Here is an 18,259-nt window from a genome sequence, read left to right as displayed (position 1 = left end):
ACCTGACATCAAATACATTCTTTGTTTAAAGTGCTGAATGAACAATGAAGTTGGCAGTGATGCAACAGGCTCAATCAGGATTAAAATGTTGAAGGTCCCATGGCTCATTCTAGCTGACGCTGATGTAATTCCTTGCCACTTCCATCAGTGACAAGAGACACCTCTCGTTTTCATTTCAAATTGAGGAGAAAAGCCAACTCCTGCTCACTGGCAGTGGAGCTCTGCTTTAGGATTCTGCATTCTTATCATAAACATGGACATTGAACTTTAAGCATGTAAAGACTTGCTCATGGAATCAGTTGACCATCACTGCTTTCCATTCCGGAATACAAGCTGTTCTCTTAACTTTAATTTGAAGTACATCAATGTCTTGTTGTTCTTGTATATACAGTACTGTGCAAAAGTCTTAAGCACATAAGATGTTTCACAAAAGCATTTGTCTTAAGATGGTTATTTATATCTTCAGCTTTAGTGTTTCAATAGGAAATATAAATGTTAGACTCCAAAACATTACTTCTGCAAATAGGAATTATTAGAATAGAAGAACAGGGAGCCCTGCAACAGATGTCATGGCCCCCACAAAGCCCCCCACTGAACATCGTGTCAGTCTGAGATTACATAAAGAGACATAAGCAATTGAGACAGCCGAAATAGATAGAAGAACTGTGGTGAATTCTCCAAGAAGCTTGGAACATCCTATCTGCCAACAACCAAGAAAAACTGTGTCCAGGTGTACCTAGGAGAATTGGTGCTGTTTTAAAGGCAAAGGTGGTCACACGGGAATATTGATTTAGCTTTTTTTTATGTTTACTGGACTTTGTATGACATTAAGTGATAAATGAAAACTATTTATGTCATTATTTTTGAAGACATCCTCACTATGCAACATATTTCACAAGTGCCTAAAACTTTTGCACAGTACTGTATCTGTTATCTCTATGCTCACGGTGTGTGGAAATCTACTTGTCACTGTATTTATTGCCGTTTTCAAGTGGCTTCACACGCCAACCACCCTCATTGTACTTTCGCTCGCCATGTCTGACTTCTTTTTTTAAATGTGCGTGATGCCGGTTGAAAGCATTAGGAGCATTAACTTTTTTTTATATGGGAAATTCCCACTGTCTTATCTTTAATATCAGCATGTCCATTCTTGGTTCTGCGTCGCTCATGAGTATCATGTTTGTAGCTATTGATTGATATCTTGCTGTGTGTAATTCACTCCAGTATATGTCAAAAATGACAATTAGAAACACATTGGGCTACATAGGTTTTGGGTGGACTCTATCCATATTTTACAATCTAGTAATAATAGGTGTCGATGTGTGAGGGAATGTGCAGTGGCTGTGAGTGACACTCGGGGTCTGATTGATTTGATAGTCAGCTTTGTTGCTCCATGCATAGTGATGGTGATTCTGTATATAAGAATTCTCACAATGAGGTACGCTAAAGCAATTTCCAACTCTGCAAAGAAAGGAGTGTCTCAGATACATCAAAAGTCATCCAGGAAATCAGAACTGAAAGCAACAAAAACATTGGGCACTATTGTGTTCATTTTTTTAATTTGCTGGATTCCCTGGTACATAATGATAATTAATATACAACATTTTCCAAATTCATATGTGAGTTTCTCTGCTTTAATGTGTTTATTTTACACTAATTCCTGCATCAACCCTTTTATACAGTATATGCAATATCATACCCCTGGTTCAAAACGTCAGTAAAAAACATTTACACACAGCAAGTAAGCAACTTAACTTATTTCATGAAGACTGTTAATATGACAGTACCTGTATTGTTAGGAAACATGCATGTGCATGTTAGTAATCTATTGTTGGCTTTTCGATAAAAGAAAGAAATGCTTTATCCTTATGACTGGTTATTTTAGCTTTTATAATGACAATATGCAAAAAGGTGACATTACTGTATAATGTGCAGGGAATTGTAAATGTGTTTATGAATTTTAATTATATGAATAACAATTTTCTCATATGTAAATACAGTATTTATTATACATGACTGTGTGTGATTTGTGTCTTTCTTGTAGGTCCTATATGTTTTACATATGATGTCTACCTTTATTGGATTTATAAAACAGCTTTTTACAAACTAGCTTTTAATCGAGTACAATTTTCATGAACTTCATTACTTCGCCAAACAGCAGCAAAATATGATTGTTTCAGTCTTTGACTTTAATGCAGTAGACTGACAGGCCTAATGTTAGTGAAACCTTACTGTAACATTCAAAAAGTGTCATATCCCTATTAGACATAATACATGCGTGTAAAATGTGTGTTTTAAATGGTTTAAAGTGGATAAATGTTGAACAGCATGTGAGTTTTTCCTCTTTTCCTTTTACAGCTGAATGTCAACACAACACTTCATATTTATTTCCACTGATTACATGGGGGGGGGGCTGTGTTGCTTGGAACCACACCCAAGACTTTCACCCACTGTTGCACTTGTGTATATGGTTGAGTGACAATAAAGGGATTTGATTTTGATTGATTTTATTATATTTCCATTGGTTTTATTTCCTCCCAAAACACTAAATATCATTTAATAATCAAACATTTTTCAATAACTGTCCAATAAGAGAAAGGCTATTATTTGGGGTAAAAAGCCCCACTGTTGCAGGGGCTAAAGTCCCCTATTAAACACATTGGTTTTCTTAAGTGGGCGAATGGATTTGATATGAAAAATGTTCAAAGTGGGCTCACATTGACTGATCCAATCATAATAGAGATTAGTTTGTTTATAGAACACTTGAGATGTAATAATATGCCAAATGTGTTTGAAATTAACAGGAAATGGTTGACTTCTTCAAAGTAGTTATTTTGAGTAAGCATCATGTTAATTTGTTACTCAAACAAGCATCTTGGTGTCTCAAAATTATTTGCATTACTTGACAAATTGTGCCCTACAGCTATTGCCCTGGTATCTACACAATATCACTTTAAACCCCCTAGGGGCCTTTTAGGTACGAGGTAAAACCTCTGCAACAGGGGGGCTTTTTACCCCAAATACTAGCCTTTCACTTATTGGAAAGTTATTGAAAAATGTTTGATTATTAAATTATATTTAGTGTCACCACCTTTATTCTAAAACTGAATTTTAATCGAAACAACCTTCCGTTATTATTTCTTTTCATGCAAATGACGTTGCTCCATCAATATTCAATAAAAATAAATAAAATATTTTGACATTGATATATTTTGTGACCAGAAAAAAGCACAGTTTCCTTAAGGGATGCCTTTAGCCCAGTACTACCCTACTAATATTAATGGTGCATCTGAACTGGTAATGTCTGCTCTATCTTTTTACTGGCATTTACAGTATATCACTGAGATCATCTATATTAGTCAAAGGCAATATTGCAATATTATTAAATAAATAAAAAAATATGAATAACCTACTTGATGTACACAAATAATACCCATTATCCAAATACTGTATATGTGTCATGTAAAGTGGGTCGTCTGTGTTTCTAGATTCGAGCCATAAAATGCGGAAGGCTGAAGAAACATCACGTGACCCCGAGTGAAGAAATCAGCAGAGGACTCGGGAGTTTCGCTCGTGAAAATCCAGGTAAACAGAATAACGAAAGTTCCTATCAAAGTTAAAGACAGAACCGTATGCCCTCATTTCACCGTGCAAGTATAAGAACTTATAATAATAATAATAATTTTACGGGGAAGTCGGTGATGAAATGTTCGCACGCGCTGCTGCTGATTCTGAAGTTCATTCACTTGTCAAAGATTCTTTGACGGCCGCGTTATCGGTCCATTAGTTTGACACAAACACACAGATTCTGATTTATAATCATTCCCGCGTGATGTGTGTATTTCTGGTGAGTAGCCTACCAGCAAAGTAAAATAACTGATTTCATTATTGAATGTGTTTGTCAGATTGACGCAGTTTAGTTTCCGCATTGTTTCAGCAGGTGCGTTTGAACTGTCAACATTTCTAGTCTGTTGAGAAAGATTTAGTTTCGAACTAGTTTACCCAGTATTTTATTATGAAATAGTCTATGAAAGCTGGTCTACTAACTATTGAACTAGTCCAACAAAGCCAGAATAATGAATTGCACTAGTCTACAAAAGCTTGTTTAACTAAACTAGTCTACGAAATCGAATATATATATATATATATATATATATATGTGTGTGTGTGTGTGTGTGTGTGTGTGTGTGTGTGTGTGTTGAGCATGAACAGCCCATTTAAGGTCCTGCCACAGCATCTCAATCGGGTTCAAGTCAGGACTTTGACTAGGCCACTCCAAAGATTTTTAGATTGCAAGTTGATTTAATCCATGTCTTCTGAAGTGAACCAAATGGTTTTAGGTTACAGTAGAACAGACCAAAATGTAACTCCTTTTTAACTGTACATCTTGACATCAGCAGTCTTCTTGGCGATCATGATTTCAAGCTTCATTACGCTTCCTAGCGCTCTGCGCATGCGTCAAGCACTTGGAAGTTTAATCAAGCTTGAAATCATGATTCTGCCTAGAGACTGCAATAGCAGTATGTACAGTAAAAAACTAGTTATATTTTGGTCTGTTCTCACTTAAAACTGCTGTAATCTTTCTAGATTTGGTGACTCATTCTGTGAAGATCTGAAGAGGACCCCATCATGTCTGGATCAAATCAGGTTGATGCAAATGTGCTGGCACAGACTATAAGCTCAAACATCCAGAGAATAACACAGCTAAGTGAGTAAATTCACTGTGTCTCTCCTTATCTTTGTGATGCATTTCCTACTATTTACAGTACAACAAACCTTAGGTCAAAGTGTGAGTTTGAATCACTGATGTGACCAACATACTTTCATGAGTTTCACAACAAATATGAAAAACTGAATCAGTTGCTTAATCAAGCTTTATCTTTCCACATCAGCATTGATTTAAGTGTTGAGTTCTGGAACTTCACATCAGTAAAGTTGGGTCCATTTTGGCCTAAACCCCGAGCTTAAAACCGGAAGGTTAATGGTTTAAACCCTGCAAGGAATGAGAATTTTCACTATTGTGGCCTTGAGCAAAGCGCTTGAACTTTGTAATATTGTCCCTGTAATAAGTGTGTTAGTCGTCACTTTGAATAAAAGTGGCTGCTAAATTACTATTTACTACATCACATCTAGTCTTGGGTCGGTTAATTTCAGTTTTTCTGATGTCAAAACTCTCTGTTCAGTTTTCTTGAGCAGTTAGTCGCACATTCAAATGTTGCTTGCGTATTAATGTTTCTCTATTATTTAATGCCACATCTACAAACTACAACATTGAAAATAAAGTGTGAAGTAAAATCAGTATTGAAGTAGATGGTGATGTTAAACCATAATACATACACATACATTTTACACAAACCAATAAAGCTTTTTAGTTCTTTATTTAAGAGTTTTCCTAGTGGCAGAGTTTTTTGTTTAGTGGACTAGGAAACAAATCCCAACCTAACATATATATATATTTTTACATAAACCTAAAACTCGTGGGGGTATTTAAAGTAAATATTTGCCCAGTGTGTGTTTGTTATAGGTCACAATTCTTTTGGTTTCTCCAGCTAATACAATCCAGCAAGCGATAAACCACCTTGGAACAGCACACGATTCGACTGACCTGCGACAGAGATTGTGAGTCAACCATAAGCATCCAGTTCAGTGTCAATAAAGACACTTTAATTTATCACACATTATACAGTATGTTTATTATAATTGTTCATAACTGAAATTAATTACACTGCGTGACCAATTATTAGGCAGGTGAGTATTCTGATCTTATCATTATTTCCATGCACATTTTCCAACTCCAAACCATATAAACTTGAATGCTTATTAGATTCAATCATTTTCAGGTGATATGTAGTTGTGTAATGAGGGAGGGTGTGGCGAAAGTGACTAACACCTTATATCAAGGTGTGCATAATTATTAGGCAGCTTCATTACCTTAGGTAAAATGGGCCAAAAAAGAGATTTCACTGACACTGAAAAGTAAAATATTGTAAAATGCCTTTCAGACGGATGCAACACTCTTGAAATAGCTAAACTATTGAGGTGTGACCACCGGGCAATCAAACGTTTTGTTGCAAATAGTCAACTGGGGCGCAAAAAATGCACGGAGAAGAAAAGGCGCAAATTAACTGCAAAAGACTTGAGAAGAATTAAACGTGAAGCTACCAGAAACCCATTATCCTCCAATGCTACCATATTCCAGAACTACAACCTACCTGGAGTGTCCAGAAGTACAAGGTGCCAAGTGCTCAGAGACATGGCCAAGGTCAAGAAGGCTGAAACACGACCACCACTGAATATATTCACAAGGTGAAGCATCAAGATTGGGCAAAGAAATACATGAAGACAGATTTTTCAAAGGTTTTGTGGATAGATGAAATGAGAGTGACTCTTGATGGACCAGATGGATGGGCTGGATCACTAATGGACACAGGGCACCACTTCGAGTCAGGTGCCTGCAAGGTGGAGGAGGGGTACTGGTATGAGCTGCTATCATTCAGGATTAAGTAGTTGGACCTTTTCGAGTAGAAGATGGACTGAAACTCAACTCTCAAACCTACTGCCAGTTTCTGGAAAGTACTTTCTTCAAGCAGTGGTACAGGAAGAAGACCTCAGCATTCAAGAAGGCCATGATCTTTATGCAGGACAATGCTCCATCACATGCATCCAAGTACTCCACTGCTTGGCTAGCCAGCAAGGGTCTCAAAGATGCCCAAATAATGACTTGGCCCCCTTCCTCACCTGACTTGAATCCTACTGAGGACATGTGGGCCCTTCTCAAACGTGAGATTTACAGTGAGGGAAGACAATACACCTCTTCGAACAGCATTTGGGAGGCTGTGGTTGCTGCTTCAGTGAAAGTTGATCGTGAACAGATCAAGAAACTGACAGACTCCATGGATGGAAGGCTCATGGCAGTTATTGAAAAGAAGGGTGGCTATATTGGTCACTGAATATTTTTGAAAGGCCAAAAATGTTATTTAATTGTCATTTTGTGTTACTTATTTGTTGCACATACTATAAAAATTGAGAATAAACAATTGAGTTGGGAGAAATTATTTTTGTAATTTAGTTCCCTAATAATTGTGCACACTTATATATTCCCCTGAGAAAGACAAAACTCACTTTTTCTTTGTTAAACATTCAGGTTTGAGGTTCAATAACATTTTGGATTGACTGAGAGCATTGTCATTGTCATAGGAATACAATTTGCCTAATAATTGGGCATGCAGTGTAATTATAAACAATAACTTAGTACTCACAATAAATCAAAAATACAAAAATGTTAAGCTTTCGATTTTTTTTTTTAAAATTGTCCAGTCACTGACAGTTTTCAGCCAGTAAATGCCAATATATATTTCTTTCTTTGTCTATACATACAGACAACAGGAACAGCAGAATGTCAGTCATCTTGCTAAAGAGACCGATAGATTGATGAAAGAGTTCAGCTCTTTACCTGCGACCACAGAGCAGGTACAGCATTCTCACAGTCCCTCCATATTATCTCAGTCATTCAACAATTTAAAGTGATCGTTCACCCAAAAATGAAAATTCTCTCATAATTTACTCAACCCTATGCCATCCCAGATGTGCATGACTTTCTTTATTCTGCTGAACACAAATGAAGATTTTTAGAAGAATATCTCAGCTCTGTAAGTCCATACAATGCAAGTGAATGGTGACCAGAACTCTTGAAGCTCTAAAAAGCAAATAAAGGTGGCATAAAAGTAACCCATAAGACTCCAGTGGTTAAATCTCTATCTTCTGAAACGATCCAATTGATTTTTTGGGTGAGAATAGACCGAAATGTAACTAATTTTTCAGTTTACATTTTGCCATTGCAATCTTTACAATCATGATTTCAAACTCGATTACACTTCCTAGTGCTTGACGCATGCGCAGAGTGCTAGATAGCGCTTGGAAGTGAAATTGAGCTTGAGATCGTGATCAGCAAGGAGACTGCTAATGTCAAGATTTATAGTTAAAAAGGAGTTACATTTTGGTCTGTTCTTACTCGAAACCGATTGGATTGCTTCCGTTGTAGTAAAAGTGTATTACGTACTTAGTGAATCATATGGTCTTTGTTTTTATTTCTATGTGCATTTTTACATATTGCCAACTGGATCAACATGGCAGTCACAATTCATATGTGTCTGACCAGACTTTTTTTTTTTTTTTTTTTTTTTTTTATACATTTGAAGGAATAGTTCACCCAAAAAAACAAAAAACAAAATCTCTCATCATGCTACATCTTTATTCTAATGATTTTGACATTGTTCTAAAAATATTATAACTTTAATCTCATAATGCTACAAATTTATTCTCATAAAAGGCATGTTATGAGATTATTCTCAAAACATTTTGACTTTATTCTCATAATCACACTTACAGTAGGTCTCATGGCAAAAATAAACAAGCTGACTGAAATAAGCATGATGAAGTGCTATATTGTTAATATAGTCACAATATGGAGTGGCCTCTGGTGCCTTATTGCTTTTATAAAACACTTTCTACATAATAAAATATTGCAGTCACAAATTTTCATTATTTTTAGAGCAATTCCATTAATGCCATCCTTCTGCTAGAAGATAAAGTCCCTTACATCCGCAAAGTGAATAGTTGGCCTCGATGGGAGCTGTGCAGTGATATTCACAGTAGCTCGGTGAAAAGGTGTTTTGCATCATATCTGTTGCTATAACATGCATTTTATCACAACATCGGCATCTAGTATCCAGGACTGGAACAATCCATTTTATACTGTAAATAACAGATGTTTGGTGTTGGGATGAAATCATAAATCACTGTAAATGTTTAACTTAAAAGTACTGCTCAGTTTCTCAGATGTGTGTACAGTGAGTGTCGTTCTTCTGTTTTCACACAGCGACAAAGAAAAATCCAGCGAGAACGTCTAATCACGGAATTCTCCAATGCGCTGGGCGTTTTCCAGAAAGCTCAGCGAGAGGCGGCCAAAAAAGAGAAGGAGTTTGTGGCTCGTGTCCGTGCCAGCTCAAGAATTTCAGTAAGTTACATGTGTACGGTTTAGCCCTTTCAGTTAAAACAATAACACTCATAGATTGCCATTATCTACCTGACTGAGAGTACACCCTAAGATCTAAGATATACTGTACAGCACATTCTCCTACAGACACTATAATAAAGAAGTACATTTTGAATATCTAAAGCGTAAGTGCCAATGTCGACAGTGAAATGCGATAAGAATTCCATCTATTTGATTGTATTACACATAAATATGATAGAAAGACCAAAAATGAATAATACTTAAAGGCAAAATGTCTCCAGTGCAAGTGGAGTTGGCATTTCCCATTGTAAGGATGCTGTGGTTGAACCCTATTAAAATGCGAGAGCATGAACACATTTCTGTACACATTTGTAGACATATTCCTCAGTTTTTTCCTTTTATTTCAAGTAAGCGTTTAAGATGTAGTTTAATTTCTTGCATTACTATTCCATACTGCAAATAATACTTTGCTTACAGTTTGACCAGCATGTTAACATCAAGTGTATTCTGGTTTACACTAATAGATTAATACTCTTTTCATCCACAGAGTGGCGCTACAGATGATGACTTTGGAGGAATCGCTTCACCTTTTGCAAGGTTAGACACTTAAGTGTTAATGTAACACCTTTACATGCTATTCAAGTGTTTTAATCTGAAATCCAACAGCGTCAGGGTATTAATATGTTTCTTCAACTTCAGACATTTTTATGTCACAGGGGTTGATTTTTATTAAAACAAACAGATTTACTTTTTTAGCCTAGTCCCAAACCCATGGAAGGCCAAATTACTCAAAATAATAATTTAAATATATCAATAAATACATAATGATGTTGTAAAAAAAAAGAAAAACGATTAAGTAATTAAATTAATCATTAAATCATTACACTGTAAGTCCCTTTAAATAAATAAATAAATATCCCTTTATTTCGTTTTAGCACTAGTTTGGATCCATTTTCATTTTAGCATTATCTTTAAGTTTTTTTTTTTCATTTAAGCAAGAACTTAGTGTATTTTAATTTTCTGGGTTATGGTTAACAACACATCTCTCAGTGGCTGTGGGCATCACCTTTCAAAGTAGGACGTCCTTCTTCCATAATGACTCTCACAAAATCAACACCTAACAGCCGGTCCAGGCAAGCATGGCGGTCATCTCGCCATCAGCCTCAGACTGGGCGGGCCGACCCGAAGGTGGTAGCCCAGTCGAGTCCTCGGTGTCTGACATCGCCAGTATGCTCTCCGATGCAGCGATTGAGCACTCATCCCGCTCCGGAGCTCCGAAAAGGACACTAAGCTGGCCCTGGGGCGAGCTGGTCTCCTCTCGGAACTCGCCGGGGGCAAACGAGCGTGCTGGGAAATGGGAGGTCCCAGCGGAGCCGCGCCCATTGAAGTCCCCAAATCGCTTCCAGCGCCAGCCGGGCCAGCCTCGTACCCGGAAGTAAAAGGCGAGGCACAGGGGGCGGCTAGAGTGGCTTTGCCCCAGAAGAAGGAAAGCCGCGACCGCAACGTTGCCATGGTCATATGCTCGCAATGAGAACATGAACCATCCACGAACGCTGCCTCAGTGTGATCGCTGCCCAGACACGTGAGGCAGCGCCCGCTGCTGTCGGAAGCGGAGAGATAGCGACCGCATCCAGGAATCACACAAAGACGGAAAGGCATCCTTATAAAGACGCATCTTTAAAAAGACGTTCAACATCAATGTGTGTGCTCTAATAGAGAAAATATACTCTTTAGCAGGAATATACACTCTTTTAGCGCTGTCGAAGCACCCGGGGAGAAATCTGCACTCGTCGTGCAGAAGGAGAGAAAGCCGCTGGAAGTGCGCCGTATATCCAACAGCATACGCTTCTTAAGAGGTGAATGGAACAGCAGTAGTATTTAGCTCGCTGATAGTACAACCGCTCAGCTCCGAAGAAAAACTCTGAATGAGTGGTTGCGTACCAGCTCCTTTTATACCCGTATGTCCAGGGGAGTGGCATGCAAATTCCACTCGCCAATTCTCATTGGCCTTTTCTCAAAGATCTGAGGTGTTTGGGGCTCCCAAGGGCGACCCCTAGTGTCACTACATCGACACAACGTCGAGTGAGTAACAGAAGGGGAACTCTTATTGCAATAAGCACATCCATAGTTGCGGTGTGAAAAAACGCATGTAAACTAACTCACCAGAAAGTCCAAAGAAAACGATTTTGAAATGTGAAGCCCACTGTAGTTGACTGACTGGTCGATAAACGTAACCCTGAAAATGAAAAAGAAAAGACACGAAGCTCATGCTTGAATGAAAAACCAACCCAAAAATAAAGCGAAAATAATAAATTAATGCAAACTAATGCTAAAATGAAATTCAAGGGACATTTATTGATTTATTTAGTGATTTAATGATTCATTTAATTATTTAGTTTTTTTAACAATTTCATTATGGTTTTTAAAGATTTATTTAAGTACATATGTAATTATTTAATTTTGAGTAAATTGGCCATCCATACAACCCCAGACTTTTAATATTAAACTATGAAAATCCATTATAAAATAGAAATGATTACATGTTGGAAACTTTGATAATTTAAACAAAGAGTGAAATAAACAAAACATTTCAGTATGTATTGTGTAAAAGTGATTTCTATCCATTTTTTTTTTTTTTTTTTTTTACAGCTGTCCCAAAGTAGTGGCATCATTTCCACTACACAAAACATTTTTGCCCCTAATTTTTATTTTATTTTTTTTTTTACTTGTTAACCAAGTGTCAGTGAAGAGCGTGCCTGAGATGAAATATGAGACAAAGAAAAATAAAATTCAAGGTCAATATTACTTTTGAGCAGAGTATTTGTATTGGGTGTCATTTTTAAGTTGTCATTTTATCAAATTGTTTAAAATTTGAGAAGATAATATTTCATTGGCCCTCATTCATGAAACGCGAGCAGAACGAATTTTTGTGAAAATCGTTCGTAAAGCAAAATGTTAGTCGGCACGAATAACATTTACACCTGCTCCCGACCATGTATAAATCGTGCATAAGACATCTGAATGTGTTGCATTCTCTCAGACAAACTGCCATAACTACATTTTGACAGAAGTAAAATTAAATAAGTAATGAAAAAAATTATGAATAATTAAATGAGTGAAATTAACCTTAAAAAAATAACAAATAATAAAAAATTATAAAAAAAAAAAAAAAAAAAAACTTTTTTTATTCAGAAACATTTCTTTGCTGCTTGCATTTATTTTTTCACAGTGTAGTTTTTTCCCAACTCTGCTTATTTCCAGCAGAAGTTCCTGACATGGGTTTGCGTTTGAGTTTCTCAAAAAAAAAAAGAAAATAATAATAAAAAATAATAATGCCCTCTAACAAGACTGGCTGGACATTTTTCTTTATTTGATATAAGCTCTATTATTTAGATTTCATCAGTAAATCGCGTTCAGTTGACGAATGGTCAGTGGTAAAAACACTGCCGTATAGCTTTTAAATCTGTAATATATTACAGCGTTTCGGTCAAAGACCTTCTTCAGTCATTCTATCAATTTCTTTGAAGATTATTCCTGTTGCAAGGCAAGTATATACAGTCTTGGATTTACTCGAAGTTTTCAACTGAACTAGAGGAGGACATTCCTCCTGTCGGCATGAACTGAAAATGTTTTACAGTAAAGCTTCATGTTAAATAAGTTTTATTGACCTCTTGGACTGGTTAATTACTAAAGAACTTCTGATGAATGCAAAGATAACTAAGTTCCTAACTTTATTTTTAGATGCGAGTATTTGCTAAATCAATATTTTACGATGTGAGTAATAAAAACTTTTATTACCGTTCGCATATATGTTAAAAGCTTTCTTTTCTCATTTACTAGCGAATCTGAAGCCTTCCTTATATGACATTTTCATGGGCATGGATTATGATAATTTTGAATGAATGTGCGTGCACGCTCTATTTACGAACGTTTGGAATTCACTAACATACACAAGTTGTACTAACAAATCTGGGGAATACAAAGCATTCGTGAATCCGTGAATCTCCATTTTATGCGGAAATTACTCCAAATTCGTTCATATATTTATGAAATTTTAATGAATGAGGCCCATAATGTGCATTTAGGATACAAAAAATTTTTTAGCTATGAAAGTAGCCTTGGCAAGGCAAAGAAAGGGAGCTAAAGGTTAAAAATTTCACCATTCCACCATGGAATTCTATTAAACACAATACATACTTTGAGATGTGCTGGAAATTACACGGTGGTGGGAATTTCTTGACTTTCCAAAAGACAGAAATTACGTAAATCTCTGTTGTTGGTAGACTAATAAAAAAGACATTTGATTGTGAAAAATGATTTAACATTTGAACTTTTAACATTTCTAGTAATCCACAGTGCTAAAAGTGGCCGAAGTAGAAGAAACACCCTAATATGACATGACTAGAACAAAATGTTCTGCAGTGTTCTAAAATGCAATATTTCGGAGCTATGTCAAACCACGTGTGTTGTGATTCTGCTGCAATGGATTTGTAGTACTGGAACCACTGTTTGACTCTGGCCATTCACTTTCCACCGTCTGTCCTGTCACATTTAGGCATAAAAGTCCAAAAATAAAATGTGTGTGTGTGTGTGTGTTTTTCCAGTGAGAGTCAAATTCATTCTCAGTCCTTTGAGGTGAACATCACAGAAGAAGATCTGCAGCTCATTCAGGAGAGAGAATCAGCAATCAGACAACTGGAGGTGAGACACATTTAAATCTGAGACACCACAGAACAACTGATTTAGCCAGCAGTTGCTAAATGCATCGTTTGAACCATCATTTGCTTTTGGTGTCTTCATCAGTTTCAGTCTTTTAAAATGTGCACTCCATGGTTTTGTCCTAATTGAAAATGTTTTACACATGAAGAGATGAAGACTCCAGCCATATCAGTAGCCTCTCTTGTACTCTTTTGCTTTTTCAGTCGGACATCACAGACATTAATGTAATCTTCAGAGACTTGGGCATGATGGTGCATGAACAGGGAGACATGATTGGTAAGATCTGAGAGAAATATATGATTGAAACACAGCCTTACTGTACATTGCAGTCCTGCACGCTTGAAATGAAACAAACTCCATAGTGGAAAGACATAAATTCTTAGAAGTGGGTGGTACAAATGGTATTGGCCATGTAGTGTATAATCCAATATACACAGTATAGACACACTATGTAGCAGCTCCTTTAAAATAAAATGAAATGTCCAAATGCATTGGCGGCTGGGCAACCGGGGCTTAAGCCACGAATGTTTTCAGTAAAGCTCCGAATGTTTTTATCATCATGTACTAATGTCAGAAGTACCAGTGCTTCATAACAAATTGATACTAATATTTTAAGTATATTTTAATATTAAGTAATAAACTGTATGTTTAAAGTAATGACACCAGCCATTCTAACTCAATTCAGTACCCACGCGCTCTTCTTGTATGTGCGAGCTGTGTGTGATGCCTTGTCTTGTCTTGGTGAAATACGGGAAACTGTATTGAGCTCTTCCATCCAGATGTAGTAAATACCAATATTTAGATATACTGTACAGTATATAACCCTAAAAACAAAGAGTAATGCACGGATATGCTCAAGGAATTTGCAGACTTCATGTCACGAGCCAGAACATTTGTGTTTTTGCCAAACTTCTTTATTAGGACAAGATACCATGAACCTCAAGCTTCGGGGAAAAAAAGTTTTCCTCCTAAGCACCTGTTTCAGCCTATTTACAGCCTGCTGTCTACAAAACTAACTTAAAGGGATAGTTTGCCTAAAAATTAAAATTCTCTCATCATTTACTCACCCTCATGCCATCCCAGTTGTGCATGACTTTCTTTCTTCTGCAGAACACTAACAAAGATTTTTAGAAAAATATCTAAAAAAGTTCTGGACCTGCAGAACTAAGACATTTTTCTAAAAAATTTAGTTTGTGTTCTGTAGAAGAAAGAAAGTCATACAGATCTGAGATGGCATGAAGATGAGTAAATGATGAGAGAATTTTCATTTTTGGGTGAACTATCCCTTTAAAGCACCTGACGAATCAATAAAAAGCTATAAAATTGTCAAAAGTAAACAATGTGCATTGAACTGCACAAAGGCAAAGGGACAAAATAGTGTTTATTAAATCAGGTTTTAAAGTACATAGTGTTAAATGCATGCAATGTCTGATCTTTGAGCATACATTATCTGAGGCTGAGACAAAAGTTAGTTGGACCTTTTAGTTTTAATTTCAGTAATATTTAAAGGTTTAGGGCCTACTTTATAAATGACACCACAGATGTAACATTTAAACTTTTATTATAAAGTGTGTAATATTCTGATGTTTCATCAAAGAATGGCCCAATACATATCCACAAATGTCTGGGCTATGCCCCGATTATTCACTGACCCTAGAACCGCCCCTGTCCATAAGGTTTTCTGAGCATTTCAATTTTGTCCTCTGAGAGAGTTTGAGTTTTTAGTGTATGTTTAGTGGTGAAACCCATAGACAGAAAAGTGCAATTAAAGGTGTAAAAGGCAAAAGCAGACCGTGATAATGAAGACCTGTGAGGTTTCACACACTAAACCTCAGTGGGATTGTTTGTTCATATGCTAAACTTTTAATGACCAGACATCAGCTATAATTACAGACTTCTGTTTTTTATGTGGGTGTTCCTATTTCATACAAATTACATGAGTTTGCATCATTGTCTTGTGCTGTCCTTCAAAAATGTGCCTAAAGATTCATATCTGAATGAATGATATGAGATTGCAGAGGAAACTAAATATTGTCCAGGATTATCATCTTTTATCCATTAGCAACATTTTAAATAAAGAAAAAGAAAAGAGTTGCATAGTTGAATTTTTGCATAGTTGGAGGAAGAAAAGAAGTCAAATCTCAGTGTTCAACTGTGAAAGGTTTTTACTCTGTTTATGTCTCTCGTTTGCAGACAGTATAGAGGCCAATGTAGAAAGCACAGAGATCCATGTGCAGTCGGCCACACAGCAGCTGTCCAGAGCAGCAGACTTCCAGGTACAGCTCTCATTCATTAATAATGACTAATGACTTTCAGATGGTAAAAACTGACACCTAAAGCTGGCGTCACACTAGCTGACTCCAAGCAACTGGATTTTGGCCGAGGCTGTCACACTTACCGATTGTTTTGCGGAGACCTCGCACTCTTCAGTCGGAGATATACCGACCTGCTTGCCGTAGAATGCTTATGTCCATATGTAGCTTTCAATGAGTAAAAGATTTATCCTCAACAAGAACAGATTGTTCTGCCTTCGATTTTATTAGTCCTTTTAGTGTAGGAGAGCCCCAGTAAAAACGCTTAGTGACAGAATCACTATATGAGGCTGTGAGTGCGACTGCTAATGAAAGCTTTCAGATCAGCATGACGTCTTGTCAGTTCTTCAGTAAAAGAAAGATTTTTTTCTAACAAGTTTGATCTGCATTTCCAGTTGTCAGAGCCAATAACTCAGCAGGGAGTCCAGATGGACAAGGGATTAACGGCTTCCCGCTGGCAGACGCTAATGCATGCTCCAACTCCCTCCATCTGCCCGGCGACTATGCAAATGAAGCTCACAACTGAAAAAAATCATTAGTAAAATCGCCTAGTGTGAGACCGGCTTAAGCTACATCCGAATGGGCATACTTTTCTACTATATTGAATGCCAAAAACTTTATGTCAGTGGAGTAGGGTGTCCAAATTAGAAGTTTTCATAAAAGAGTAAGCGAAAACACCCAAGGTGGTCTACTATTTCCGGCGAGATTCTGAAGTGAGAATAGTTTGGGCACTTTACTATCTAATAATGCCTTGGGAGCCGAGGTGACATCATATTCAAAACTTAAATTGTGATTGTTTAACAAATCAAGAGTAGACTCATTTAGCGATTGGTACTTCGTCATATATTCGCATCACGGGACAATTCCCACGTTTCCAGATGAAGTATGTCCGGAACTTATTCACTCACCCACATACCAACATAACATACTTTTCCTGGCTGAGAAGTACTGTCTATATCAAATGCAGTACGTATTTGGACAATATGCAATTTCAAACACAGCCCTAATCTTCATTCTGGACTAAGGTATAGTTAAATAAAGTTCACCCCAAAAAAATACAATCTGTAATCATTTATTCAACCTCATGTCATTCCAAACCCACAGAGCAGTTTTTCTTTTAGGGAACACAAAAGGAGAGGTTTTGCAGAATGTCCGTGCTGCTTTTTTCCTTGCATTAAAAAAGGGTGGTGATTTATGCAGTCAAGCTCCAAAAAGTACATAATAGTACCATAAAAGATCTTTTAAAGAAGTCCATATGACTTCTTTCCATATCACTTTATTCAAGAATAGTCCAAATTTTTAAGTTAAAATTTGCTACTGTAGCTCTCAAATCTTGTTGGAATCATTAGAGAATCAGTGATGTTTAAAATCACCTGCAGTAACATGTCCTGAGGCGTCATGTTTGAATGCGCACAAGCATGAAGGAAATTTGACATGGGAAGATTTTCAGTGAATGATAACTTTGGTTCAACAGACCAAAAAAGGATACAAGTTCGGAACGACATGAGGATGAGTACATTTTGACTCATTGCATTAATTCTTATACTGATGACTCATTTGGTTCTAATCACTGTAGACGTCGTCCCGCAAGAAGATTTGCATCCTCATCGCTGTTCTGGTCGTGCTGGCTGTCATTATTGGTTTGATTATCTGGGCTGCCGTCAGAAGATGAGCCTGCATCTTTTTCATCTAACGTTCCACAACGTTTGTTCAGCAGTGTCTTTAATGAGTTGTAGAGGTTTTTCACCAAGTAAAACTGCTGAGTTGCTTTCTAAATGCATTTAAGATATTGCCATCAAAGGAATGTTCCGGGATCAATACAAGTTAAACTCTGTTGTCCACAGAAAATAATTTGGACTCATCCCTTAGTTCGTAAAAACAAACCAAATAACTATGGCTGTCCATTTAACAAGTTAATTTAGTGAAATTAATTGTGTCCAGTGATAGGGTTATGTCCAATTATAAGATAACAAAACAAACAATTTATTGACTGCTAAAGCAACTTTTCATAATGTCTATTCAGTGCTTTACTCATTTTCTAAAGCAATGTAATTTGAACTGTCTTTGTTTGGGGACTTATTGAGCAAATATTGATATCTGATTATTTGTGATTAACCGATTATGAAATTAATTCAATAAAAGTTTTAAATCAGCCCTAAAACAAACAAACAAAAAACATTTAAAGTTACAGCATGCCACTTGCCACATCTTC

At 36.7% G+C, this 18,259-nt stretch overlaps 1 protein-coding gene and 1 pseudogene across 1 annotated transcript; both read left to right on the top strand.

Annotated features, from left to right (window-relative positions):
- Nucleotides 1–289: 289 nt before the first annotated feature.
- LOC127415583 (trace amine-associated receptor 13c-like) lies at nucleotides 290–3,620 on the top strand (annotated as a pseudogene).
- stx7l (syntaxin 7-like) lies at nucleotides 3,508–18,188 on the top strand. The gene is made up of 10 exons (XM_051654509.1): nucleotides 3,508–3,585; nucleotides 4,588–4,708; nucleotides 5,550–5,619; nucleotides 7,380–7,470; nucleotides 8,879–9,016; nucleotides 9,564–9,613; nucleotides 13,621–13,717; nucleotides 13,939–14,011; nucleotides 15,929–16,011; nucleotides 17,624–18,188. Exons 2-10 carry the CDS (start codon nucleotides 4,630–4,632, stop codon nucleotides 17,717–17,719), a joined length of 777 nt encoding a protein of 258 aa, XP_051510469.1. The 5' UTR covers nucleotides 3,508–3,585; nucleotides 4,588–4,629; the 3' UTR covers nucleotides 17,720–18,188.
- Nucleotides 18,189–18,259: the final 71 nt, after the last annotated feature.

The sequence above is a fragment of the Myxocyprinus asiaticus genome, chromosome 25, assembly GCF_019703515.2.
Source record: "Myxocyprinus asiaticus isolate MX2 ecotype Aquarium Trade chromosome 25, UBuf_Myxa_2, whole genome shotgun sequence".
NCBI classification, from domain to species: Eukaryota; Metazoa; Chordata; class Actinopteri; order Cypriniformes; family Catostomidae; genus Myxocyprinus; species Myxocyprinus asiaticus.
The sequence above is the reverse complement of the archived record's forward strand: the minus strand, read 5'-3'. Positions and strand labels throughout refer to the sequence as shown.

Coding starts and splice junctions, on each gene's coding strand:
- stx7l (XM_051654509.1), top strand. CDS start 4,630: ATGTCTGGATCAAATCAGGTTGATGCAAATGTGCTGGCACAGACTATA. Junction 7,471..8,878: donor TACCTGCGACCACAGAGCAG/GTACAGCATTCT, acceptor GTTTTCACACAG/CGACAAAGAAAAATCCAGCG. Junction 9,614..13,620: donor ATCGCTTCACCTTTTGCAAG/GTTAGACACTTA, acceptor GTGTTTTTCCAG/TGAGAGTCAAATTCATTCTC.